This window comes from Canis lupus, chromosome 12 (genome assembly GCF_011100685.1).
Source record: "Canis lupus familiaris isolate Mischka breed German Shepherd chromosome 12, alternate assembly UU_Cfam_GSD_1.0, whole genome shotgun sequence".
Taxonomy (NCBI): Eukaryota; Metazoa; Chordata; class Mammalia; order Carnivora; family Canidae; genus Canis; species Canis lupus.
In genome coordinates, this window is record NC_049233.1 from 457261 (window position 1) to 482897 (window position 25637).

Consider the following 25637-nt stretch of genomic DNA (forward strand, 5'->3'; position numbering starts at 1 on the left):
ACCAAGTATTTATCCAAAAGATACAAACATAGTGATTTAAAGGGGCACAAGCACCCCCAATGATAAACATAAAAGCAGCAATATCCATAAAAGCAAAACTATGGAAAGAGCCCAGATGTCCATTAACAGATGAATGGATAGGGGATCCCTGGGTGGCTCAGCGGTTTAGCGCCTGCCTTTGGCCTGGGGTGCGATCCTGGAGTCCCAGGATCGAGTCCCACGTCGGGCTCCCAGCATGGAGCCTGCTTCTCCCTCCTCCTGTGTCTCTGCCTCTCTCTCTCTCTCTTTCTATGTCTACTACAAATGCTACTTGTTTAGCACTGGGTGTTAAACAAGAAGTTGAAAACAAAATTTTAGGGACCCTTGGGTGGCTCAGTGGTTGAGCGTCTGGCTTTCGGCTCAGGGAGTGATCCCAGGGTCCTAGGATTGAATCCCACATCAGGCTCCCTCCAGGGAGCCTGCTTCTCCCTCTGCCAATGTCTCTGCCTTTCTGTCTCTCATGAATAAATAAAGAAAAATTAAAACAAATTTTTTTTAATTCCATTTCATCTCATTACTGTAATTCATTTTTGCATACTCCTGTGGTGGAAATCCCTTGATCTATATAAATCAACATTATAACTCAACATTATTTCATGTCTCCTGAACTAAAATCCCTTTCAATTCTGAACAAGGAATATGATTCTTGGTTTAAATATCCTACTATACTCATAAATCTCAGCCTATGAAGTTTCACAAGTCATAACAAATGTGGGTTAAGATTTGAGATATCTTTTTTTACTATTTTGTGTATTACCATATAGACAGAAGAGATCATAGCATTGTGTTCACCTTCTTTCCCAACTACTCTCTTGAAAAATCCTGGGTACTTCATTATTGTTTTATGTCACAGGTTGGTAAACTATGGTTTGCTACCTGTGTTTAGATGGCCTGCAAGCTAAGAATGGTTTTTACATTTTTAAATGATTGGAGATTAAATCAAAATAAAAATATTTTATTTATATTTTTTAAAGATTTTATTTACTTATTCATGAGACCCACTGAGAGAGAGGCAGAGACACCAAGAGAGGGAGAAGCAGGCTCCTTGCAGGCAACCCATTGTGGGACTCCATCCCTGGTCCCAGGATCACACCCTGAGCCAAAGGCAGATGCTCAACCACTGAGCCACCCAGGCGTCCCAAAATAAGTATTTTATGACATATGAGAGTCAAATTTGTGCCCATACAGAAAGTTTTATTAACAAAGCAATGTCTGATTCCTTTGGTATTGTCTAACACTGTTTTCACATTATAAATACAGAGGAAGGGTATGGGCCTCAAAGAGGAAAACGCAGCTTATCCGGTTCTTTACAGGAAAGGTTCGCCAACCCCTATTCTATGTCATATTGTTTTACCTAAACATTCCCCTATCTTTCCTTCCATATTCAACATAAAGTCTTGTTAATAATCAGTCTCCAGGTAAACACATTCTTCATAGACCTTTGAAATGCACTTCCTCCTGGGAATGGTCACCTACAAATCGAAAGCCAGAATGGAATGCTAGTTACAAATGAACAAATCAAAACCAGAACCAAACCTCACCACCATTATTATCCTCCCTCCAAAGCAAAGCTGAAGAGGCTGGCCACCCCCGGACCCCCGTTAGCGGCTTTCCAACTACCCTATCTTAGAATTGATGCATTTTGTAAACTAAATTTTACCCCTAAAATTCCTAAGAGTCAAATAACAATGAGAAAAAAGGTAAATGTAATTTTCCCAAGTTTAATCGTCTTCAAATCATTGGCTACCAGAAAATAAGAGCAAGCAGACCGATTTTATTTAGTATGCATGATTCTAAATCCCTGTACCCTGTACACTTGATATTTCCTACAAATAAACAATTTCTGGCTCTTAGGATAAAAGGTTAAATACTACACTGTGTAAACGACATCACAACTTACACAGGAACAAAATGGGTCACTGGGCCTTTTGCTTTGTATCCTCCACTCCTCGCTCGGCAAGGCGAGCGGCAGAATGGCAGGACTAGGTCTTGCACTCCAGCGGGGCAGGTAAACAATGTCTTTACAGCCCGCCTAGAAAGGGTAGGGCGAGGAGCTGCTGAAGCCCACGGCAGGGAAACTTAGCTAATCCTGGAATGTTAAAAGGCTAAAACTCACCGAGTCGGAAGTGACGTGCCAGCTGAGCCCCGCAGGTCGGCCACGTAACTGGCCGCCGCCTCGGTCGACACCTGCTTCTGGACGGGGCTGAACAGAGGAGAAGTGTAGCTCAAAGTCCGCAAGCGGCCTGACCCTATCCCTCGCGGCTCACGGACCCACGCGGGCCAGCAAGCGTGGCCGCAGCCAGGCCCCGCAGCCCGAGGGGCCAGCCGGCTGCCCCCGCGCCCAGCGGCGCCCTGCGGGCCATGGGGCTTCAGCGCCCAACCAGGCGCATGCGCGGCCCTCTTTCTCCAGAGGATTCCTGCGGTCACCGGGACGCCCACATTCCAGCCACCTGCCCCTCGGGGTCCCTTCTCGCTCTTGCCTCCTCCGGCCGCCTCTCACCTCTGGCCCCGCGCCTCCTCCTTCTCCCGCGAGGACCGCTCGACCTGCCCGCGGCGGCCGGCCGACACCCCGGCTCCCACTGACACGAGCCTCTCGGCGCGGCTTCCGCTTCCGGCGAGTATTGTGTGTCGCGCCGCGGGGCGGGGGCGGGGGGAGGAGGAAGGAGGGAGGCAGCGCTCCGGCGGCTCCGCGCCCCGCACTCCCGGACCTGAAGCCGGGAAGGTAGGTGCCGTCCCGCCGCCGCGCCCGGGCCCTGGGGCCTGCCCCCGCCGGCCGGCTCCGCACGCCGCGTCCCAGCGCCCCGCGACTGCGTCACCGGCCCCCCGCACGTAACCACAGCTGCCTCCGCCCGCCTCGGGCCCGGGCGGACGTTTTGCCGCCCCGGCGACGTCAGCGCGTCCGGCGTTGCTTGGCTACCCCGCCGTTCCCCCGTCCCGCTGCCGCTCGCCTCCCCGGGTGAACCTCTGACGCCGTCACCGCGGGCCCCGGCTGCGTCATAGCGGCGGGCATCCCACCTCCACGTCACACCTCCTCCTCACCTGGACACGCTGTCCTCCCTCCCTGTCAACCGCGACGCTTCCTCTCCCCCTCCACTCCCCCTACGCCACATCTGGCGAGAGAAGATGGAGACGAGGGTGGGACTGAGCTTTGGACGACGCTCAGGAGAGGGTCGCAAGGTGGGACCCCGGACAGTGGTAGAAACAAAACGAGGACGTCCCTGAAGTTTGCCCTTCTACTGAGATGCGAGGAATAGAGAGAACGAAATGACCAACCCAGAGGCGCCTGAGGCCTCACTGTGGCTGTGACTCCAAGTCCTCTCTGTGCTTCCCTGACCTTTTCCCCATTTCTCTTTCACACCACTTCTTTGCCAGTCTAGATCCACCCCGGTCCCTAACTCACCGCAGGTGAGGAGGCCACCTGATTTCTGGAAGCAAGGGGCAGGTTCACTAGTCCAAGTTGGATTCCTTTCGGAAAAGAAAAAGTCATCTGACTGAACTTCTCTCCTGGTTGAGGGAAGAATTCAGGTCCAAATAAGTTATCAGCTACTACGCCAAATTAAAACACTTTCAATGTATGTCATTGATATATATAATAATCATTGTCACTCATTACATGTCCACTTCTCCCTTAGCACTTAGAGTTAACTATATTTCCTTTCTTCTCTTGGGTCACTTGGTATGCAAGGGAAGGGATAGGGGCTAGAGAAAGCAAATATTTCAGGGATAAAAGTGGTGAATTTCAAGGAAGGAGTGGGGGACCAGCCTTCTGCCTTATAAATCTCTTTGATGCATTTCCAATATTTTGAGCCTTCACTTAAGGGAGACTTTGTCTCATTATGTTTCTCTAATTCCCAACCACTCCAGGTCCTATTAATTGGAGGCACAGTACCTCCAAGGAATTAGTTATCAATAGCTGTTTCAAAAGACTCCATTTACTGCTGGATATTTAGAAAAGGCTTGTCAGCCCTCCTTTCAAGAAGTATCGACTAATACTCTCTTTAGTGTATTTGCACATATTTATCACTTCTCAGCAGTTCCAAATGTCCAAATGCACGCAAAGAAATGGGGTGTTGAGTGAATCATTTCATTCCAAGAAGGTGCACTTCCTCTAGACTAGTCTGATAAAAGGAAGAATATCAATTTTTTCTGAAAAGAAGAGCTTGTCACTCTTGCCTAACTTACTCCTTCTATTACCCTTTGAAAAAGTGAGAGAACAGTGGCAGAGAAGGTTATATTCCAAGGGGCTATTGTAATAAAGTTCTTCTGTAATACAAAACTTTAAAATATACTTAAGAAATCTTAATACTTTGGCTTTTATGGCACTTTTCACTTTCCCAACTTCCTTTCTCATCTATTAGAAGAAATATGTCAAACTAGGGATACTTTGGTCTGTTTTTAAGATACATGTGGGGTAAGTCTGGATCAGGAGAGTTATGCTAGGCCAGAGTTGAAGGAAGCCTCTAACAAGCAAAAGTAGAGGTAAAGACAAAAGAGATTGGTGATTGGGTGTCAGTGTTCTGAGGAGGGAAAAAAAAAATAGATACCCAGGAGTCACGGGTTTTGAAAACAAAGAGGTTGAGGGGCACGTGGGTGGCTCAGTCAGTTAAGCATCCAACTCTTGACCTCAGCTTGGGTCTTGATCTCAGGGTCATGAGACTCATGTGTTGGGCTCCACTTTGGGCACAGAGCCTACTTTAAAAAGGGAGAGAGAAGGAGAGGGAGGTTGAATCTAGCGGAAAAGAAGATGTAAAATACCAAGATAGGGCCAACTGGAGTTAGGATTTATCATGGGAGTAAATGTCAGGCCAGGGATACAAAAATATTAAACCCCCAACTAATATTTTTCTCTCTCTGCCCCCTTTCATCCCTAAGTTAAATAATGGCAGAGACAAGTCTGTTAGAGGCTGGGGCCTCTGCAGCCTCCACAGCTGCAGCTCTGGAGAACTTACAGGTGGAAGCGAGTTGCTCTGTGTGCCTGGAGTATCTGAAGGAGCCTGTCATCATTGAGTGTGGGCACAACTTCTGCAAAGCTTGTATCACTCGCTGGTGGGAGGACCTAGAGAGGGACTTTCCTTGTCCTGTCTGTCGAAAAACATCCCGCTACCGCAGTCTTCGGCCTAATCGACAACTAGGCAGTATGGTGGAAATTGCCAAGCAGCTCCAGGCTGTCAAGCGGAAGATCCGAGATGAGAGCCTCTGCCCCCAGCACCATGAGGCCCTCAGCCTCTTTTGCTATGAGGATCAGGAGGCTGTATGTTTGATATGTGCAATTTCCCACACCCACCGGGCCCACACCGTCGTGCCACTGGATGATGCCACACAGGAGTACAAGGTGGGGAACCAGACACATGATGCCAATGTGGGACAAGAGGGAGGAGCGCAGAGGATGGGAGACTCCCTGGGTAGAGGATCCTAAGCTCCTGAGGGCAAGACTGCATCTGGCCTTACTCTCTAGTCCCTTCAAAGCTACATACACAGAGGGCACACTGTGCATCTGATCAGCTATCCTCAAGCATGAAGAAGAGCAGTTTTGAGGAGTGCCTCAAAATTGCCTTCTGACTTTTCATAACATTTGAGTCTTATGGGTGTATGCATGGTCTTACGTCATTTTTCTTTAAATGAATGAAACCATTTGGAGATGATCAAACTTAGGAAGAATTGAAAGTGGTCTGGTTTCTTCATTCTGTCCTCCTGCTCAGAATGTTCCTTATTTTCCCATTGGTATTGGAAATACATAACATCAGTTTAGACTGATCCTCACCAGACTAAGCTGAATTCATCTGTCATTTACATCTTCCTAGATAATGGAAATGTGGCATCTGATTTAATTACTGTTGGGACACAGGGTATATATTTGAGTAATAGGAACTAAAGATTTTAATACTAGGCACTGAACAAGTATTTTGTTTAATTATGTTAATATTGGAAACAAGATTTAAGGTGATTTACAGTGTAAGTAATAAAGACTTTATATTTGCTGGTGCTTTGAGTTGGATGGGAGGACAAGTATAAAGGATATCAGAGTTCAAAAAGTCACTTTGACCATAATAGGCAGTCACTTGAGTAAGAAAGTGATAGGATTGGGGAAGGACATGGAGTTGGTGACAGCTGGACAACTGTGAGATTCAGTGAGAGGGAAGTTTGGTGGGTAAGGAGGATGATGGGGACAGGCTGGTGGCAGGAGGAGAGAGCAGAAGTTGACATCCCAAATGACAGGCAAAGAAGGGAGTAGAACCAAGAGGTGGAGAGATGGATAGGAAGCAAATAAATGGTTTAGGATAAATGGGTTAACCTCTGAATGTAGGGTGTTCCAGCCAACCCCAAATGCCACCTCTTCCACTTCCCACCCTCAGGAAAAACTGCAGAAGTGCCTGGAGCCCCTGGAGCAGAAGCTGCAGGAGATTACCCGCTGCAAGTCCTCTGAGGAGAAGAAGCCCGGAGAGCTCAAGGTAAAGGCACAAGATTCCATTTGGGCTGCTCTGCAGGCGGTTAACTACACATTAACCACACATTATTTAATCTACCAGTCCTGATTCATTAGAAAAATGCTGTTCTCTCAAAAACAATGGCTTCTTTGTCACTATATGTTGCACTTAAATTATTTGTCATGAATTAAGTATTGAAGAGAAGGATATTAGAGATGAAGGAAGGATAGACAGGACATCTTACATGTGGAGATTTGAGGGAGTTCATGCCCGTTGGTCTCCTTTTTTCTTGTAAAGAAGGGAGAGAGTAGGAATAGGAGTCCTTAGAGGGATTGAGGAGAGGAGAATTGGAAGGTCCACTGGGGAGAAAGAAAGAAGAAGCTGGCAAAGAGCTCCCAGAGAGAGACTTTAGGCCCACATTCTCTTAAGTTAGCCCAGGAATGCTAGATAATGTTAGTCCATTTCTAGACTCTTCCTCTCTGCATCCTACATCTATAAGATCCTATCTATCCTTCAGGCAGGATGAAAGCCACTTCCTATGCAGCCTTCCTTGAAGCTTTAGAAATTAACTTTCTTAATTTGCATATAATTTTGGTTCTCTTTCATAGCATTACCATATTTGTAGCATGATAGTTTGGTATCTGACTTATTTATAGGACAGTAAACAGTTCTTTAGTGGCAGTAATAACTAAATATTTATTGAGTCCCAGGTATTAATTCATTGGGTGCCATGACATTCCAAACTTACAGGGTTATATTAGGTTTTAAGGTTCTGCCCAGGTTAGAGTTCTAAGAGTTCAGGACAATGAACATGTGAGACCTAGAGGAGCTATAAGACAAAGGAAAGGGAGTCCTGAAGGTCTTCTTTAGCGAGGGTGAACTTAGATGCCTTGTAAAGTAGGTATTATTACCCCCAGTTATCTCAAGAGGAAACAAAACCTGAATAAGTATCTAGTCCAAGATCACACAGCCAATATGTGGCAAAATCAGGGATACTAGCTCTGCATTTATCAATAAATATATATTAAACTTCCAAATTCTGTATTTGACACTGGGGAACAATGATGAACAAAAACACAGTCCCTGTCCTGCTTGAGCTTACAAATGAAGTGGAGAAAATAGATAATGACATGGCACAAAAAGCACAGTTGCAAATTCATAAGAAGACAAATAGAAATTGGACCTCATTAAAAGCATCCAGAAGAAACAATGAGTTCTTGGAGTTGAGATTTAGGGATCACCAGAAATTAAACACAAGTTCGAAAATAATAGAAACACTAATTTTTTTAACAATGACAACATTTTGACAGAAAGCAAGTATTATTAAGTATTACTAAGTATACCTTAGTACTTTATATATTTGAATAAAGCAAGCATTTGAATTTTTTAAATTTTTAACTAATTTTGATTGCAAAGGTGAACTTTAAAAAAAAGTTCTTTGTTCTTTTGGAGGGCTCCTGAGAAACTTAAAATATGTGAAAACGAAGCTTATTCCCAGTCTTAACTTTCCTGTTCCTGTTGATCACCTTCTTAAAGGTAAAGGATAAAGAGGGGAATAAAAATTTTTTAAAACCTTCTAAATGCTTGAGCAGAACTGTGATGATTTAAAAATTCAGAGGTCTCTAAAACTACCACCAACATTCCTTTTGTGACCATTTGAATTCTCCTTCCTACCTCTCCCTCAACCCTACTTCCAGAATCAGACCCAGTGCCCCCTTTTAAAAATAAATAATTAGTAATTAACCACACTGAAGTGAAAACTAGGCAAAATAGCTTATCTGCGTAATTTTAAAAACAGACTGCGCCACCCAAATACACCCACACAACATAAAGGAAAGTGATTTAGATAAAATCTGTTATATAAATATTTGGGCACGAATACCCTGAAAGACCCGCAGTGTGTTTTATCTTTGTATGTATACATGATGTCATAAACAATACAACAAACACAGATTCAGACTGAAATAATTGCATAGTAATGTTGACAAGCACCACAAGCAACTTAGCTCTTGATGACATAATTTTTCAAAATTATAAGTAACTTTTGGTAAAGTTCTAAGAAAAACAAAATGCAGTCTTAGTTTTATTCAGCCGTTTCTGAAAAAAAAAAAATTCAGGTGTATTAAAATTGGGTAAGGATTACTCTGTTTATGTATAAAATGACATTCAAATCCAGGTCTATGTTTTTAAATATACAGCAGAACATAGAAAATGGTGCAGGACAGTGCATTGTCACAGAGTCATCTCACATATTGTAGTGCTACCAGCCTTACCAGAGTACCTCCAGTTAAGGCAAACAAAAAAAACGCCCTTGTTTTCAAATTATCCCTAGTGGGAAGTAACACCCCCATTAAGAACCATTGCCCTACATAGATAGAGTGAAAAAAAGAAAAGGGATTATGGGATTATATGAAAGATAGCCCTTTTGCTTCCTATTTACCACAGTTATGAATCCTGAATTCTACCCATACATCACCTGTCAATGTACACTAACACACAGAGACACACACACAGGAAAAAACTGTATTTTACTTGAGGATTAAGAAATAAAATTCAATTATTTTACCAGCATAAATGAGTTTATTCAGGAATAGCAGCAAATTGCAACTCAGGACAAGCAAGCTAAGGTGAAATCATAGGCAAGTCCAGAGAACAAAGAAGACCAGTCTTTTATAGAGGAAAGGGGGTAATTGGGAAGGGCTGTTAGAAATGTTAGAAAGTCCTTGGAGGAAACTGGGAGTTCAGTTTAGTGACTTTTCATTGATTGGGTTGTGACAGTCTGTCACTGGCTGGGTTTATTGCCCTGCACAAAGAAAACCTTTTTTCCTCCTGCTGGGGTGGTAAAGATAGTAAGGACTTGCAAGGTGCATCTCTTTGATTGGGTCTAGAGTTGGCCAGTGGGAGGGCATGGGAGCTCCCCCTGCTGGCATCCTGACTGCCTTTTAGTGAGGTTTCCTTTTATTAATTTGCACAGGGTAAAAGTTGTAAGAATATATTTTGTTCCAGTGTGCACCTGAAAAGGCAACCATGGAATGAGAAGCAGCAGCAGCTCTAGAACTGGAGCTAGCCAGCATCTGCTGAGAACTAGCTTGAAATACAGAAATACCAGGCTTGTAAGGCCCATGCTGGCTTTGCAGCCCTTCTCTATTCACCCTCACTATTCACTGCCTTTCAGTCCCTACCTACTTTACTTCCAGAGTCCCAGTCTCTGCCTCTCTTTTCCTTTCCTCTTGGGTTTACTTTTCCCCATCAATCACGTGACACTTGGAGACTCCATCTGGACAGATCACTTATTGCAGTGGAGGTACAGAAGGAAGGACATACTTGCTGATAACCCTCAGAAAGTATTATGGCTGGTGTTTCAGTCCTATATTATCAAATTTCAGGAATGTTAGAGGTTTAATTCTGTGTAGTAGCTGAGAGAAAACATGTTTCAAATTTCAACTACTAATCAGAAACTTCTGGAACTGTCAGTTCTCTGAAGTAATTAAAACTATTTAACAGATTCTTCCCTGAAATCTATATACAGTTGACCCTTGAACAAGGTTAGGCATGCCAACCCCTGTGCAGTGGAAAATCTGCATATAACTTTCAACTCTCCCAAAACTTAGCTTTTTTATTAGCTTCAGAGGTAGAGTTTAGTGATTCATCAGTTGCATATAATACCCATTGCCTCATCACATCATGTGCCCTCCTTAATGCCCATCATTCAGAAAGGCAGATGGGTGTGCCCACCCATCTGCCTTTCCTCCAGAACCCCTCAGTTTGTTTTCTATGATTAAGAATTTCTTCTGGTTTGTCTCCCTCTCTGATTTTGTCTTATTTTATTTTCTGTCCCTTCCCCTATGATCCTCTGATTAGTTTCTTAAATTCCACAAATGAGTGAAGTCATATGATATCTCTCGTTCTCTGATTGACTTATTTTGCTTAGCATAGTACCATCTAGTTCCATCCATGTCATTGAAAAACTTAATTCTTGGTGTTCACTTTGGCAGCACATATACTGAAAAACTTAACTCTTAATACCCTACTGTTGACCAGAAGCATTACTGATGACATAAACAATGATTAACACCTATTTTATATATTATTGTATTGTATACTGTATCCTCACAATAAAATGAGCTAAAGTAAAGGAAATGTTAAGAAAATCATAAGGAGGGATGCCTGGGTGGCTCAGTGGTTGAGCATCTGCCTTTGGCCCAGGGCGTGATCCTGGAGACCCGGGATCGAGTCCCACATCGGGCTCCCTGCGTGGAGCCTGCTTCTCCCTCTGCCTGTGTCTCTGCCTCTCTCTGTGTGTCTCTCATGAATAAATAAATAAAATCTTAGAAAGAAAGAAAGAAAGAAAGAAAGAAAGAAAGAGAGAGAGAGAGAGAGAGAGTAGATGGGGAGGGATGGAGGGTGGATGCAGCCCAAGACCAGAACCCGACAACGTACCCGCACAGCACCGCCCGCCCGCCCCGAAAGAAAAAAGAAAAGAAAATCATAAGGAAAAGAAAATACCTTTATGGTACTATACCATATTTATAAAAAAAAATCCATGTATAAATGAACCCTCACAGTCCAAACCTGTATGGTTCAACAGTCAACTGTATATATTTTGTAACAACCCATTACTAAAATCTTACTGATTCTGATATTTTCCAGTTGGTTCTCTGGTTTTTAGTGGGTAGATGTCTGGCAATAAACAAATGATGACCATCTTGTCTCTAACCTTCTAGTACTCATTACTTTCCTTTCCTTGATAAACTGCATTAGCCAGAACTTCAGAGTTGGGAATAGCAGATATATCTTGTATCTGAAATAGTAAATGTCATTATATTACCGAGTTCTTATATCTTGCATTTTTTTTTCACTAACTTATAGAAGGACAGGCTTTTTAAAAGTTAATCTCTCTAATGGTCTTAATTCCCGAGCAATCAGTAGGGGTAACAACGGGGATGGAGCCATTATTTACAGAAGGAAATTTCAATGGAGAAAAACATGAATGTCCTATGAAACTATTTCCAATGACACTGGAAGTCTGTGTTAATTCATACACATGGTGGGTAGGTAAGGGCCCCACTGGCCCTGCTAAATATAACACTTTTCCTCTTTTCTCAGAGACTAGTGGAGTGTCGCCGACAACAGATCTTAAAGGAATTTGAAGAGCTTCATAGGCGGCTGGATGAAGAGCAACAGATGTTGCTTTCACGACTGGAGGAGGAGGAACAAGACATCCTACAACGCCTCCGAGAAAATGCTGCTCATCTTGGAGACAAGCGCCGGGACCTGGCCCACTTGGCTGCTGAGGTGGAGGGCAAGTGCTTACAGTCGGGCTTCGAGATGCTTAAGGTTCGACCTTTGTCCCTGCATAGCTCCTCAGGTCAAGTGCAGTATAGGTTTGCACAGGCCATTCTGTCAACCTGGGATGCTCACTCTTCTGCTCTGCTTCTCTAATCCAGTTCTTCCTTCCAGACATACTCAAAGGATCTTTTTCTATAGAAAGGCTTCTCTGATTTCTCCCATCCCCTTCTAATCATTTGTGTTCTTATGTCTTGTGAACAATTATGTACTTAATTTGTACCAAAGAAAAAAATTCCCTTTGGAAGGAGGGAAATCGAGTCTGAATTAGTGAAAAAAAACTATACGTTAAAAATTATGTAAATGTAGTTGCCATTACTTTTAGGTCCTGGAACTTGACTTACGTAGTACTAAAAAAAAAAAAAATAGAAACCTAGTTTGAAGGACACTTGAAATTATGTATAAATAATATATTACTTTGATATGTAAATAATGCCTCTAAAATGTTTGAAGTAATTTGTTCTTTTATGCCGATGAATGGTGTTAGCAAGGCTGTAGGAAATATGTCTCTTATTTTAGGGATTAGATTACCAGCATTTGAATCAGTGAGGCTTCATTGTACATTTATCTGCATGTTATGTATTGCTTGGTATTTATTCTTGTGTCCCTTCATGTATGTGTGTTCTGCCTTCCATATTAAACTGGGAAATCCTTGGGGGGCAGAGATTTGTCTTCTTTGTCTTCTGAACCCCAAGTATTCACAAATCAAGATTGGCACACGGTTATTAATGTTTATTAACCAGTACCAGACGGGGATAACAAACAGCAACAGGAAAGTGATTCATTCCTATGGCACCAGTCTGTACTGATCCTCAAGGGAGACAGGTGTGTGGTTGGTACTTGGGGGACAGAGTAAAGAGCGGACACAATCCCTGTCCCTTGCATTGAGCTCCCAGTGTCCTTGAGGAGCAAGACAAAGACACAAGAAACCATTTGGAAGTGATGGCAAATTACCAAGCTTCATGCTAAACAAAAGTTGAAAATGGGGATCAGGTTGGCAGGGATGTACTCAGATCCCTCTGGAGCTCTTCCATTTGCATTGTGACCCACAGCTTGCCCTGTTTCTATTTGATAGAAATAAAATCTAGAACTTTGGGGAGGAAGGGGAACCTTTTGCCTTTAGGACCCTTGACTACCAGGACCAATATTGCTTTCTTTTCTCCTTCCCTCTAGGATGTCAAAAGTACCCTGGAAAAGTAAGTGATTCTTGCATCTCTTTGAGTGAGTTAGGTGTTGGCTTAGAGACCAGGAGTACAGTAAAGAGGGGAGACAGACAAGAAAGCCAGGCAGCGTCTGGGTAGGATGTGGGAGAATGTTCATTGCATCCATGAAGCCAGTTAGAGAGCAAATCACTGGGAGTAATAGATGTTACCTTTTCCCCTTGAAGCATCAGGACTAACCTGGTAAGGAAGTACCAAGATAATGTAGAACCAGATTCTCCCTATGCCTGTGGATGGAAATGTATCCAAATACAGACAAAGGAGGGGTTGGGAGAATGGGGAGAGTGATTACCCACTTGCATGAAATACAGCCATTCCCCCAGAAAGTTCTGAGATTCATTCTTAAAATAAGGCTGTGTCCAGGGGGCCATGTGGCTCTCCATAGATTGGCAAAAGAAAGCAGTAAGTGAGTACTTGTCTTCAGAGAGGAGGGAGAAAGTGGGAGGATGGAGAATTTTAGTTTCTCCCTAAAAATGGCAATATCTGCATACTCACTCCTCTGGAGCTTCCCTTGACCCTGCCCTTTCTTCCCCTATCTCCCTATCCCTCCTAGATGTGAGAAGGTGAAGACCATGGAGGTGACTTCAGTGTCCATAGAGCTGGAAAAGAACTTCAGCAATTTCCCCCGACAGTACTTTGCCCTAAGGAAAATCCTTAAACAGCTAATTGGTGAGTTGTTCCCAAAAGTAAACTAGTAGGGGGAATCAGCAGAGAAGAAAGTCTTTAGGTCCCACTTTATCTGGGCTTCACTTACCTCATCTGTCACTTTTTGTGCCCATAGCCACATCCATCTCTTTTCTTGGCTTTCAGTCTCACTGTCATCTACTCTTAGGCCCACACTTTTCTAAATAGGCACCCAGAGAGGTTAAATAATATGCCTGAACATGTTTCCCCCTTGAGAGTAAGAGGGAGAATCATTAACATTTACTCAGAGAAAATAGTCTCAAACCAGAACTGTTCCAGATACATGGTCACCCTGTCCCTAGACCAAAATGCTATCTGCTGTGTATCCTTAACATTTTCTGTTCTTTCTGGCCCTTAAACTATGACTTGTGTTTCTTCATATAGTGAGATGATGTCACAGGGGGGTGGCCAAGGGTTAGAGAGGAGCCTAAACCATCAGCCTTTGCTGAATCAAGAGCTCATTACTTGTTTATTTTAGGGCCAGGATGAGAAGGGATGCCATTGTTCCCTCCTCTCCCGTAGGTGACACCATAGATTGAGAAAGTTAACCAAATCATGGTGTTCTGGGGACCTTTAAGGAAGCAGGCTCTGTAAAGGCAGGCTGGAAGAGTGAGGCAGGGGCATTTAGCTATTCCCATCCTCATCTAGCTCCCCACTCTGGCTTCTCCCGCCAGCGGATGTGACCCTGGACCCAGAGACTGCTCACCCTAACCTAGTCCTGTCAGAAGATCGTAAGAGCGTCAAGTTTGTGGAAACAAGACTCCGGGATCTCCCTGACACACCACGGCGGTTCACCTTCTACCCTTGTGTCCTGGCTACTGAGGGCTTCACCTCAGGCCGACACTACTGGGAGGTGGAGGTGGGTGATAAGACCCACTGGGCAGTGGGCGTGTGCCGGGACTCTGTGAGCCGAAAGGGCGAGCTGACTCCACTCCCTGAGACTGGCTACTGGCGGGTGCGGCTGTGGAATGGGGACAAATATGCAGCCACCACTACGCCTTTTACCCCTTTGCACATCAAGGTGAAACCCAAGAGGGTGGGCATATTCCTCGACTATGAGGCTGGCACGCTGTCTTTTTACAATGTCACAGACCGCTCTCATATCTACACTTTTACTGATACTTTTACTGAGAAACTTTGGCCCCTCTTCTATCCAGGCATCCGGGCTGGTCGGAAGAATGCTGCACCACTTACTATCAGGCCCCCAACAGATTGGGAGTGACAGGTAGGGATGTGGGGATACTTGGAGTGAGTCAGGGTCAAGAGCTATGGGCCTTCCTTCTTGTGACCTGCTGGAATGTCTTTGTGTCTACCTGGTTCCAGTCCTTCACTGTCTAGGAGAAACACCTTGGTTTCTAGAATGGTTTATATGGAGAAGTAGGTAGGACTGGTCTGGGATGAGAGCAGAACTGTGTCTCCCTCCTAAGTGTTAGGGTGGGGAGCTCGTTCCCAGGGGTTGTCTCCCCTGAAGTCCATCAGGTTTTCTATTGCACATGGATAGGTTAGGAAGGAAGGGAGAGGCTTTTCCAGAAACAAAAAGTCTATGGGAGGGTCTGACTTGCTCAAAACCAGAAGAGGAAACAGAAACCCCTGTACATCCTTTTAGGGGTTCTTTGACCCAGGATGGTCTTACTTCTTGAAGAAGATCAGAGGGGTCTGTGTACCTCTAGATTAAAATAAAAACGAATGTTAGCTGCCCTTATGGGTCTAGAAGTTAAGGAGTTTTTTTGAGGACAGAGATTGAGCATCAAGAAGATTAGAAAGAAAGTCAGGAAAGGGGCTAAAGGAACAGATTCCTAGAGACTAATGAAGGGTTTCTTTGGTCTTCCATTCCCAGAGTAAGTTGCCATTATGAGTAGGATTGGCCAGAGGTAGGAATGTGGGGAAGAGAGAGTGAGAAGAAAAGAGAGGAGAATGCAGGTCCCTACCTCAGCCTTCAGCAAAGCTGGCCTAGTGCCTGCCTCCTTAGAGTTGGTTATCTCCAAGAAGTTGGAGATGCAGAGATGAGGTACCAGACACATCTACCCTTTCTCCTGCAGAGATGAGGTACCAGACACATCTACCCTTCAAGACACATCTACCCTTTCATTGCGTTCCCAAGGGAACCTGGAAAAGACAGTCAGGTATTAGAGGAAAGACAAAGGCTTTTCTATCCAAAGCCCTGGCCTTAAAGAATGTTACTAAGCAGCTGCTCCCAAGTTGTCAGCCTTGTTACTTGGCTAAGGTGTTCAAGCCAAAAAGGGAGAAAGGAAATGGAGTCTTTCTCACCCTGAGGACAGGGTAGAAGAGAGAGTGTAGAGGGGTGGGTCAGATAGGCAACTTTCTGTAGCCTGTGTGCGTATGGCCTGGAACTGTTGTTCACAGGAGCCAGTCTTTTCTTATTTGTTGCCATCCTTCACCTTTTGCCATTTCCCCTATCAGAGAATGTAAATCATTTTAACATTAGGCCAAAATAAACAACTTATAGGGTACACATGTTGTCAAAAAAGGTTACAGCAATGCATGCCAAACCAAACAAATGATATGGAATATCTGCTATTTGGATGATCAGGGGTTCACAGAAGATTGGGACATGAAACTGTAATTTATTGAGGGTGTTTCAGTTCCTCCTACCACCTCAACAGGACTTTGTCCAGACTCTCCTCTTACCTTTGTGCCTTTGACTGTGGTTCTTTGTGGCAAGATGCTTTGGTTGGTAAAACATAATATGGAACAAAGGATCCACTGAAGTGATCTCTGTGTTGTGTGGTAATTTGATGGTGACCCTGTATTGATGTGTAAGAATCACTGGTGTTAAGAATGCACATTCCTGGGGTTCATCCTTGGTGATTTGATCAAGATCTGGGATGGGTCTGGATGTCTACATTTTAAACATATACCTCATTTGAATGTAGGGACCCTTGTGAAATTAATCCCAGAGTAGGTTTCGGCCATTTCTTCTGAGCTGAAAAGCCTGGCTCCCTCTGGCCTGATGGGATTTGAGAAGGGAGAGAGGCCTTCTTCTCTCCTGACTTAATGCTGCCCTCTCCCTGTCTTGGAGTTCATTCATGTTCTGCCCTCCAGCTCATATACATCTACTTCTAACTTGAGGAACTGGTGGTCATGAACTATGAGGCAGAGGTAAACAAAGGATGTCAAACAGAACAAACCAGAGACAGAAGTCAGAGTAAGAGATATGAAGTATATGCATAGAATGGAGAAGGCAGGGGAGGGGAGAGTTTCAGGGGCAGGAGATACTATCAAAAGTTTCTGTGCTCCAGTACCTAAGACTAGAAGTTAGCTAAGATCACCTGCTGTGCACTGCATAATAGGAAGTGGGGTTTTGTTTTGTTTTGTTTGTTTTTTTGTAAGTGAAAAAGAATGGTAATAAGCTGTGCTTCTTCCTTCCCTCGACCCCCTGATGATCCTTTCCAATTCTAGTACCAGTGCTTTTTTGGAATGCATGACTTCTTTTCCTTCAGTGTGTAATCTTTCAGGCATCTGCCTTTAGCTCCAAGGCAGTAGGGCAGAAGTTGTAGCTGGGTATAAATTGCACATAACCATCTCCCCAACCTATCAGCATGAAGAGACCAGTCTTCTGTCCTAAAGATGTTTCGCAGTTTAAGATATGCTCCTGTTCACTAGCCTTTCCTACCTAGTATAATTGATCATGGGCTCAAGGAAGACTAGAAGGAAGCCAAATCTCCGAAAGGGACCCTGGACTTGGATTGTAGGGGTGGGTAGGGGTTTACAAACAGCTGGGGTCTGTGAGGCCGCAGGGCGGCGCCATAGTATAAGTATGGCGGAGGGAGGCTCGCGGGTCCAGGAACTACACTTCCCAGGAGGCCATCGCGGGCGCCCGGGGCGGGGCTATCGGAGGGGCGGGGCCTGCGTACGCTCGTGCGTGAGGGCTAGCGCGGCGCCGATGGCTGGGCCGGTGAAGGACCGCGAGGCCTTCCAGAGGCTCAGCTTCTTGTACCAGGTGAGTCGGCGTCGGGGGCGTACGGGGAGGCGGCCGGTGTGGCGGGCCACAGAGCAACGGTTTCCCTCCTCCAGGCCGCACACTGTGTCCTTGCGCAGGACCCTAACAACCAGGCGCTAGCGAGGTTTTACTGCCACACGGAGAGGACCATCGCCAAGCGGCTTGTCTTGCGGCGGTGAGACGGTCCGGGACCCTGGCGGCGGGCGGGATGCGGGCAGAGTGGGAGCGGGGAGAGCGGGCGGAGCGATCGGACCATCCCCTCCGCTCACAGGGACCCCTCGGTGAAGAGGACCCTCTGTAGAGGCTGCTCTTCCCTCCTCGTCCCGGGCCTCACCTGCACCCAGCGCCAGAGACGTGAGTGCTCCCAGTGGTGTTGGGTGATTGAGGAGCACCGGGCTGGGGAGGGGACCCCGTCCTTCCTTAGGTGGGCGTCTGGCGCGGGATTTACAGCGGCCATACACAGCAGGTGTGTTCAGTCACTAACTCGGTTTAGACGAACTAAGGTCTGGGCAGTAGGGAAATGATGTTGCCGTAGGAGGCAACGCACCCCCATCCGTACCTTTATTTTGCATGGTGGAGCGCAGGATTCACATCACCATTCATTTACTCATTCAGCAAGTTATTTGTTTTTCTAAGATGTCTGAAGTATTGTACAAAATGGATTATTCTCATTGAAATCATAGACCGATAAGATAGACTAAGAAGCAAGAGTAGTGTAGAAAAATGCTTTCCGGGAATCCCCGGGTGGCTCAGCGGTTCAGTGCCGGCCTTTGGCCCAGGGCGTGATCCTGAAGTCCCGGGATCAAGTCCCGCGTCAGGCTCCCGGGCTCCCGGCATGGAGCCAGAAAAATGCTTTACTTAGGGATGTAAAATCCTTAATTACTTACACCAGTAGTGGTGTGGTTCATGATAAGCAAAAGGAGTAAGAGAGGGAAATTCTAGGCATGTGTGAGCATTTTGAGACAAGTTTGTGGTGTCAAGGAGACCAGAGTTCAGGAGACTGGAGTTTGAGGTAGGCAAGGGCAAAACATGAGGCTAGAGAAGGAAATAGGGCAGATCTTGAAGAGGCTTGTTAAGGGGTTTGGACTTTATCTTAAGGGATACCAAAGAAATTGACAGACTTTAAGCAGGGGTAAGATAAATTTGTATTCAAAGTTGGGGAGTGTTGGAATTCCTACTATATAACAGTGGAGGCAAAACTGGGTGCGGGAAACCTTTTCTTCTCCTAAACCTGGGCACTCCCCTGCCCCTACTTTTACCTCAGGCTGTAGGGGACAGCGCTGGACAGTACAGACTTGCCTAACATGCGAGCGCAGCCAGCGTTTCCTCAATGATCCTGATCATCTGCTCTGGGCAGACCGGCCTGAGGCCCAGCTGGGGAACCAGGCAGGTGAGAGGTTTGTAGAGAAAAACTGGGGATGCCCCAGGAAGATAGGGGTGATGGAGGGCATAGAGCTGAAGAGGACACATTGGATTCTGGATTGCTGTGAGAGTGCTTCAATCTTAAAAAACTCAAATTCTCATCTACCCAGATCTCAAACCACCACAACCCCTACCAAATGCAGCCCACCCCATTCCAGTCCACCTCCCTGAGGAGAAAGTGCAGCCTCAGAGCTCCAGTCACCATTGATGGATTCACCCTTTCAAATAAAGTATAATTGTGTTTCACTTTATGTGCTTCTGAGAGTGTTTCAGCTCTGCATTCTGTTTTTCCTGTTTCAGTTTGTATTTCTCTATCACTGGCTAACCTCCCTGTCTTTGCCAGTGCTCATTCCTACCATTCAGAGATCCTGATTTCCATAGACCACTTGACCCCACTAAGCAGCTTCCATTTCCAGGGCCCTGATCCTAGTGCTCCTTCATCCTGCTTTTCAGTACAGTGCCACATTTGGAACTCAGGATCTAGGGTTGTATGTAAGAGCTTGAGCCTTCCTTCATAGAGCAATGCTTCATAGAGCATTTTTTATATAGGGAGCCTAACTGTTGACTAAGGGGCTAGACATACTACTGATGCACTGATGTTGTTTTTAAACAAGGGAAAAAGTTCAGGGGATCAGAGTGGTTTCTGATCCTCTCTCAGAATTGGTCTCTCCCAATTTCTTGGTTTTCTTCTATAAAATCCTAGTAAGGGAAATTGTGCAAACGTGAACTGACAGGGTCAGAGCTGCTAATGAAAGGACACTGGTGGACACTACACAAGTATGCCCCATAGGTAAACTTGCAGAGTTTTCTTGAGAATGAGTAAACAACAAATTGTTTTATTTGATATCTCTAAGGAACTTATTCAAAGACAGGATTTCAGACTGACCTCTCTGCTAGGTACCAGCTAATCGATTTACCTGAAACATATACAAATAAAACTCACTATTCTCAGAATGCAATGTTTTTCTTCCCTTTTTCTTGCAAATACTGTGTTGTACTTATATATTGCTGCATAAAAATCACTGCATAATGTGAATTCAAACAACAGTGATTCTGTGGACTAAGCTGTCTGAGAGTTTGGCTGGGTAGTAATCTCCTTCTCCATATGGCATCAGCTGGAGTCACTCAGCTGCGTTTAGCTGGTGGCTGTGGCACCTGATCTGGATGACCCAAGAAGCTTTATTTGCATTGTTTGGATGTCCTCACAGCTTGGCTGTCTCAGAGTTGTTGGACCTTTTTTTCTTTTTTTTTTAAGATTTTATTTATTTATTCATGAGAGACACACAGGCAGAAACACAGGCAGAGGGAGAAGCAGGCTCCATGCAGGGAGCCCGACATGGGACTTGATCCCGGGTCTCCAGGATCACGCCCTGGGCTAAAGGTGGCACTAAACCGCTGGGCCACTGGGGCTGCCCCTGTGGGACCTATTAAATGCTCTCTGACTTCCACAGAGAGCATTTCAAGAGGACCAGCTCCAAGGTGCAAGTGCTTATCAAGCCTCTGTTCTTTAAATTTTTTTCTTTAAAGCTTTTATTTATTTATTCAGGACAGACAGAGAGAGACAGGCAGAGACACAGGCAGAAAGAGAAGCAGGCTCCATGCAGGGAGCCTGATGTGGAACTCGAGCCCGGGTCTCCAGGATCACATCCCCGGCCGAAGGCGGCGCCAAACTGCTAGGTCACCCCCAGCTACCCTCAAGCCTCTGTTCTTATCACACTTGCTAATATCCCCTTGACAAAGCATGTCAGGTAACCAAGCCCAGATTCAACATGTAAGGGGCTATACTGGGGCATGAACACTGCAGGGGGTGGGGGAGAGGAGGGGAGGGTTGTTCATTCCCTGGGGACCACCAGTTGTAGCAATTTACCACATCTTTATTTTGCCTTCATCCCTGACTCAGTCTCTCCACTGACTCCTTCATATGTCAATAAATTATTTGCATGGAAAATAGTAATTAGTGTGCAAGTAACTAAATGTTCCTGAGTTCTTTTAATCATTACCTGGGACAACATAGACCTGGACCTTTTTTGTCTTCAGCTCATATTCCTTGGCTGCACCCATGAGTCTCACTTCTGAGCTCATTGGCTCGCTCTTGCACACTAGATCTGATTATTGGCTAAATTTGTTTTGAGGAGTCTGCTTCTCCCTCTGCTGCTTCCCTGCTCACATTGTGTGTGTGTGTGTGTGTGTGTGTGTGTGTGTGTGTATGTGTGTGTGTGAAATAAAATCTTTTTTTTTTTTTAAGATTTTATGTATTTATTCATGAGGGACACAGAGAGAGAGAGAGGTGCAGGGACACAAGCAGAGGGAGAAGTAGGCCTCGTGCAGGGAGCCTGCCGTGGGACTCGATTCCAGGTCTCCAGGATCACACCCTGGGCTGAAGGTGGCGCTAAACTACTGAGCCACCCAGGCTGCCCAATAAAATCTTTTAAAAAATATCAGTGAGGGTGACAAAACATGAGAGACACCTAACTCTAGGAAATGAACAAGGGGTAGTGTAAGGGGAGGTGGGCAGGGGGTTAGGGTGACTGGGTGATGGGCACTGAGGCGGGCACTTGGCAGGATGAGCACTGGGTGTTCTGCTATATGTTGGCAAATTGAACTCCAATAAAAAAATAAAAATAAAAAGTTTTCCATCACTTTCTATTTTATAAACAGCTTCAGAAAAATAGGTATTAATTTTCTTTAAATGTGTGTTAGAAATCTGATGGGAGGCCATCTGGCCCTGGACTGTTGTTTGTTAGATGATTTTTGATTACTGATTCAATTTCTTTGCTGAATACAGGTCTGGTCATGTTTTCTTTTCCTTCCTGTTTTAGTTTTGGTTGTTTATATGTTTCTATGAATGCCTCTATTTCTTTCAGATTATCTAATTTGTTGGCATATAGTTGCTCATAATATGGTCTTATAATTGTATTTCTTTGGTATTGGTTGTGACCTCCCCTCTTTCATTTATGATTTTCTTTCTTTGGGTCTTTTCTCTTTCCTTTTTGATACATCTGGCTAGGAGTTTATCGATCTTATTAATTCTTTCAGAGAACCAGCTCCTAGTTTCATTAATCTGTTCTACTGTTATTTTTGTTTCCACAGCATTGATTTCTTCTCTAGTCTTTATTATTTCTCTTCTGCTGGATTTAGACTGTATATGCTGTTCTTTTTCCAGCTCCTTTAGGTGTAAGGCTAGGTTGCATACTTGAGATTTCTTGCTTCTTGAGTATTGCTATATACTTCCCTCCTAGGATCACTTTTGCTATTTCCCAGAGGTCTTGAATGTGTTTTCATTTTCATTTGTGTCCACATATTTTTACTAATTCCTCTTTAATTTCCTGGTTAACCAATTCATTCTTTAGGAGGATGCTTTTTAACTTCCATTTTTTTGTAGTCCTTCCAAATTTTACCTTGTATTGACTTCAAGTTTCATGGCATTGCATAAAAACCAAGTACTCCTAGCATAGCATTTGAAAATAGCATGGTATGATCTCAGTCTTTCTGTAAGCATTTGAGACCTGAGTTGTGACCCAGTATGTGATCTGTTCTGGAGAATGTTCCATATGCAATCAAGAAGAATATATATTCTATTGCTTTAGTTTGAAATGTACTAAATATGTCATGAAGTCCTTCTGGTCCAATGTGTCATTCAAAGCCATTGATTCCTTATTGATCTTCTGCTTAGATGATCTGTCCATTGCTGTGAGTGAGGTGTTAAAGTCCCTTACTGTTAGGCATTACCATCAATGTGTTTCCTTAAGTTTGTTATTAATTGGTTTATATAACTGGCTACTCCCAAGTTAGGGGCATAAATACTTATTTACAATTGTTAGATCTTCTTGCAGGATAGATATAGTGATACAGTGTCCTTCTTCAAGTCTTATTACAGTCTTTGGTTTAAAATGTTTCTCTGACGTAAGGATGGCTACTTTAGCTTTCTTTTGATGTCCACTAATATGATAAATGATTCTCTACACCTCACTTTCAATCTGGAGGTGTCTTTGGGTCTAAAATAAGTCTCATGTAAGCAGCATATCAATGGGTCTTGTCTTGTTATTCTGTCTTTTGATTTGATCATTGAGTCCATTTACATTCAAAGTAATTACTGAAAGATGTGAACTTAGTGCCTTTGTATTACCTGTAAAGTCACTGTTATTGTAGATTTTCTCTGTTCCTTTCTGGTCTTTGTTACTTTTGGGCTCACTCTCTGATCAAAGGATCCCCTTTAATATTTCTTGCAGGGCTGGTTTAGTGTTTACAAGTTCCTTTAGTTTTTGTTTGTCTGGATACTCTTATCTATCCCTCTAATCCGAATGACGACCTTGCTAGATAAAGTATTCTTGACTGCATATTTTTCCCATTTACCACATTGCATTTTTAACTGGAGTCCTTTCTGGCCTGGTAGGTTTCTCTAGACAGGTCTGCTGCCATCCTTATGTTTCTACCCTTGTAGGTTAATGATCTCTTGTTCTGAGCTGCTTTCAGGATTTTTTCTTTATTTCTGAAATTTTCAAACTTCATTATAATATGTCAAAGTTTTGACCTGTTTTTGTTACTTTGAAGGGAATTCTCTGCCTCTTAGACTTGAATGCCTATTTCCTTCCCCAAATTAGGGAAGTTCTCAGCTATAATTTCCACAAATAAACCTTCTGCTCCTTTCCTGCTCTTCTTCTGGGACTCTATAATATGGACATTTTTTTCTCTTAATGTAAATCATTATTTTCCCTCAGTATGCCTTCCTGATCTAATAGTTTCTTTCTATCCTCTTTTCAGCCTTTCATTTTCCATCATTTTATCTTCTATATCATTTGTCTCAATACTCAGATTCATTGGCCTCCACATTGGACTGCGTCTTAGTAATAGCATCCTTAATTTTAGCCTGACTGGATTATAGTTCTTTTACTTCTAAAGTAAGGGATTCTCTAGTATCTTCTATGCTTTTTTCAAGCCCTGCTAGTCTCTCTATAATTTTTTTTTTTTAATTCTCATTGAGGGCAGCCCGGGTGGCTCAGTGGTTTAGCGCCGCCTTCAGCCCAGGGCATGATCCGGGAGTCCCGGGATCAAGTCCCACATCAGGCTTCCTGTGTGGAGCCTGCTTCTCCCTCCACCTGTGTTTCTGCCTCTCTCTCTCTCTGTGTGTGTGTCTCTCATAAATAAATAAATAAAATCTTTAAAAAATAAAAATAAATAAATAAAATAAGTAAAATAAAATTCTCGTTGAGATATCTTACTTATACCCTTATTGATTAAATCCCTGGCTGTGAATACTACCTCCTGGTCTTTCTTTTGGGGTGAATCTCTCCATCTCCTCATTTTGTCTAGAAAAGAAAAGAAGAAAGTAAAAGAAAACAACAAAAGCAAACAAAACCCAAAAGATTAGATCCTGGGTGTGTTTTTGTCTGCTTGTTAAAAGAAACTAGATCCTGAAAAAAGAAAAAAGAAAGGAAGACTAGGGCAGCCCTGGTGGCCCAGCGGTTTAGCGGCGCCTTCAGTGCAGGGCGTGATCCTGGAGACCCGGGGGTCAAGTCCCACGTCAGGCTCCCTGCGTGGAGCCTGCTTCTCCCTCTGCCTGTGTCTTTACCTCTCTCTCCTTCTGTGTCTCTCATGAATAAAGAAAAAATAAAATCTTAAAAAAAAAAAGATGAAACAGACAAACTCACCCCAAAAGAAAGAACTAGAATACAAAACAACAATAATAAAGATACTAGCTGGGCTTGACTAAAACATAGAAGACACTAAAAAATCCCTTTAGTGTAGAAATAAAAGAATGAAAATCTAATCAAGCTGAAATTTAAAATGCTAGTACTGAGATGCAGTACAAATGGAGTCTCTGACAACAAGGATAAATGAGGCAGAAGAGAGTTCAGGATATAGAGGACAAAATGGTGGAAACAAGGAAGCTGAGAAAAACTACTGGGTCATGAGGGAGACTTTATTTATTTTTATTTTTTTATTTTTAAAGATTTTTTTTAAGGATTTTATTTATTTATTCATAGAGACAGAGAGAGAGGCAGAGACACAGGCAGAGGGAGAAGCAGGCATCACACAGAGAGCCTGACGTGGGACTCGACCCAGGGTCTCCAGGATCACACCCCGGGCTGCAGGCAGCGCTAAACCGCTGTGCCACCGGGGCTGCCCAAAGGGAGACTTTAAAAATTAGTGATACTGGGTCGCCTGGGTGGCTCAGTGGTTGATTGTCTGTCTTCAGCTCAGGGCGTGATCCTAGGGTCTTGGGATCAAGTCCTGTATCAGGCACCCTGCGAGAAGCCTGGTTCTCCCTCTGCCTATATTCCTCTCTCTCTCTCTCTCTCTCTCTCTCTCTCCTTGTGTCTCATGAATAAATATAATCCTAAAAAAATAATGATACCATAAAGCAAAATAATATCCAAATAATTGGGGTCCTAGAAGATAAAGAGAGGGAGGAGGGCAGAAAGTTTATTTGACCAAATTATAGCTGAGAACATCCCTAATCTGGGGACAGAAACAGGCATTCTAGTACAAAAAATACAGAGAACCGCCCTCAAAAAAATAAAAATAAGTCAACACCTCAAC

The 25637-nt window shown here is 44.0% G+C and overlaps 3 protein-coding genes across 4 annotated transcripts; 2 read left to right on the top strand and 1 right to left on the bottom strand.

The window, feature by feature from the left end:
* Positions 1-1212: 1212 nt before the first annotated feature.
* LOC102154829 (Wilms tumor protein 1-interacting protein-like) lies at positions 1213-3149 on the bottom strand. Its single transcript, XM_038553368.1, has 4 exons — positions 3143-3149; positions 2540-3067; positions 2156-2242; positions 1213-1511 (listed from the first exon to the last, which is right to left on the bottom strand). Exons 1-4 carry the CDS (start codon positions 3147-3149, stop codon positions 1471-1473), a joined length of 663 nt encoding a protein of 220 aa, XP_038409296.1. The 3' UTR covers positions 1213-1470.
* Positions 2417-16447, top strand: RPP21 (ribonuclease P/MRP subunit p21). Of its 2 annotated transcripts, XM_038553402.1 has the most exons (8): positions 2423-2761; positions 4912-5371; positions 6393-6488; positions 11571-11801; positions 12984-13006; positions 13584-13699; positions 14389-14573; positions 14872-16447. In XM_038553402.1, exons 2-8 carry the CDS (start codon positions 4919-4921, stop codon positions 14941-14943), a joined length of 1176 nt encoding a protein of 391 aa, XP_038409330.1. In that variant the 5' UTR covers positions 2423-2761; positions 4912-4918; the 3' UTR covers positions 14944-16447. The 2 variants fall into 2 exon arrangements, with proteins under 2 accessions (XP_038409329.1, XP_038409330.1); XM_038553401.1 differs by having other exon boundaries at positions 2417-2761; positions 14389-16447.
* A 1164-nt stretch (positions 16448-17611) lies between these two features.
* On the top strand, positions 17612-19346 carry RPP21 (ribonuclease P/MRP subunit p21). Its single transcript, NM_001252381.1, has 5 exons — positions 17612-17675; positions 17750-17850; positions 17947-18029; positions 18940-19065; positions 19208-19346. Exons 1-5 carry the CDS (start codon positions 17619-17621, stop codon positions 19303-19305), a joined length of 465 nt encoding a protein of 154 aa, NP_001239310.1. The 5' UTR covers positions 17612-17618; the 3' UTR covers positions 19306-19346.
* Positions 19347-25637: the final 6291 nt, after the last annotated feature.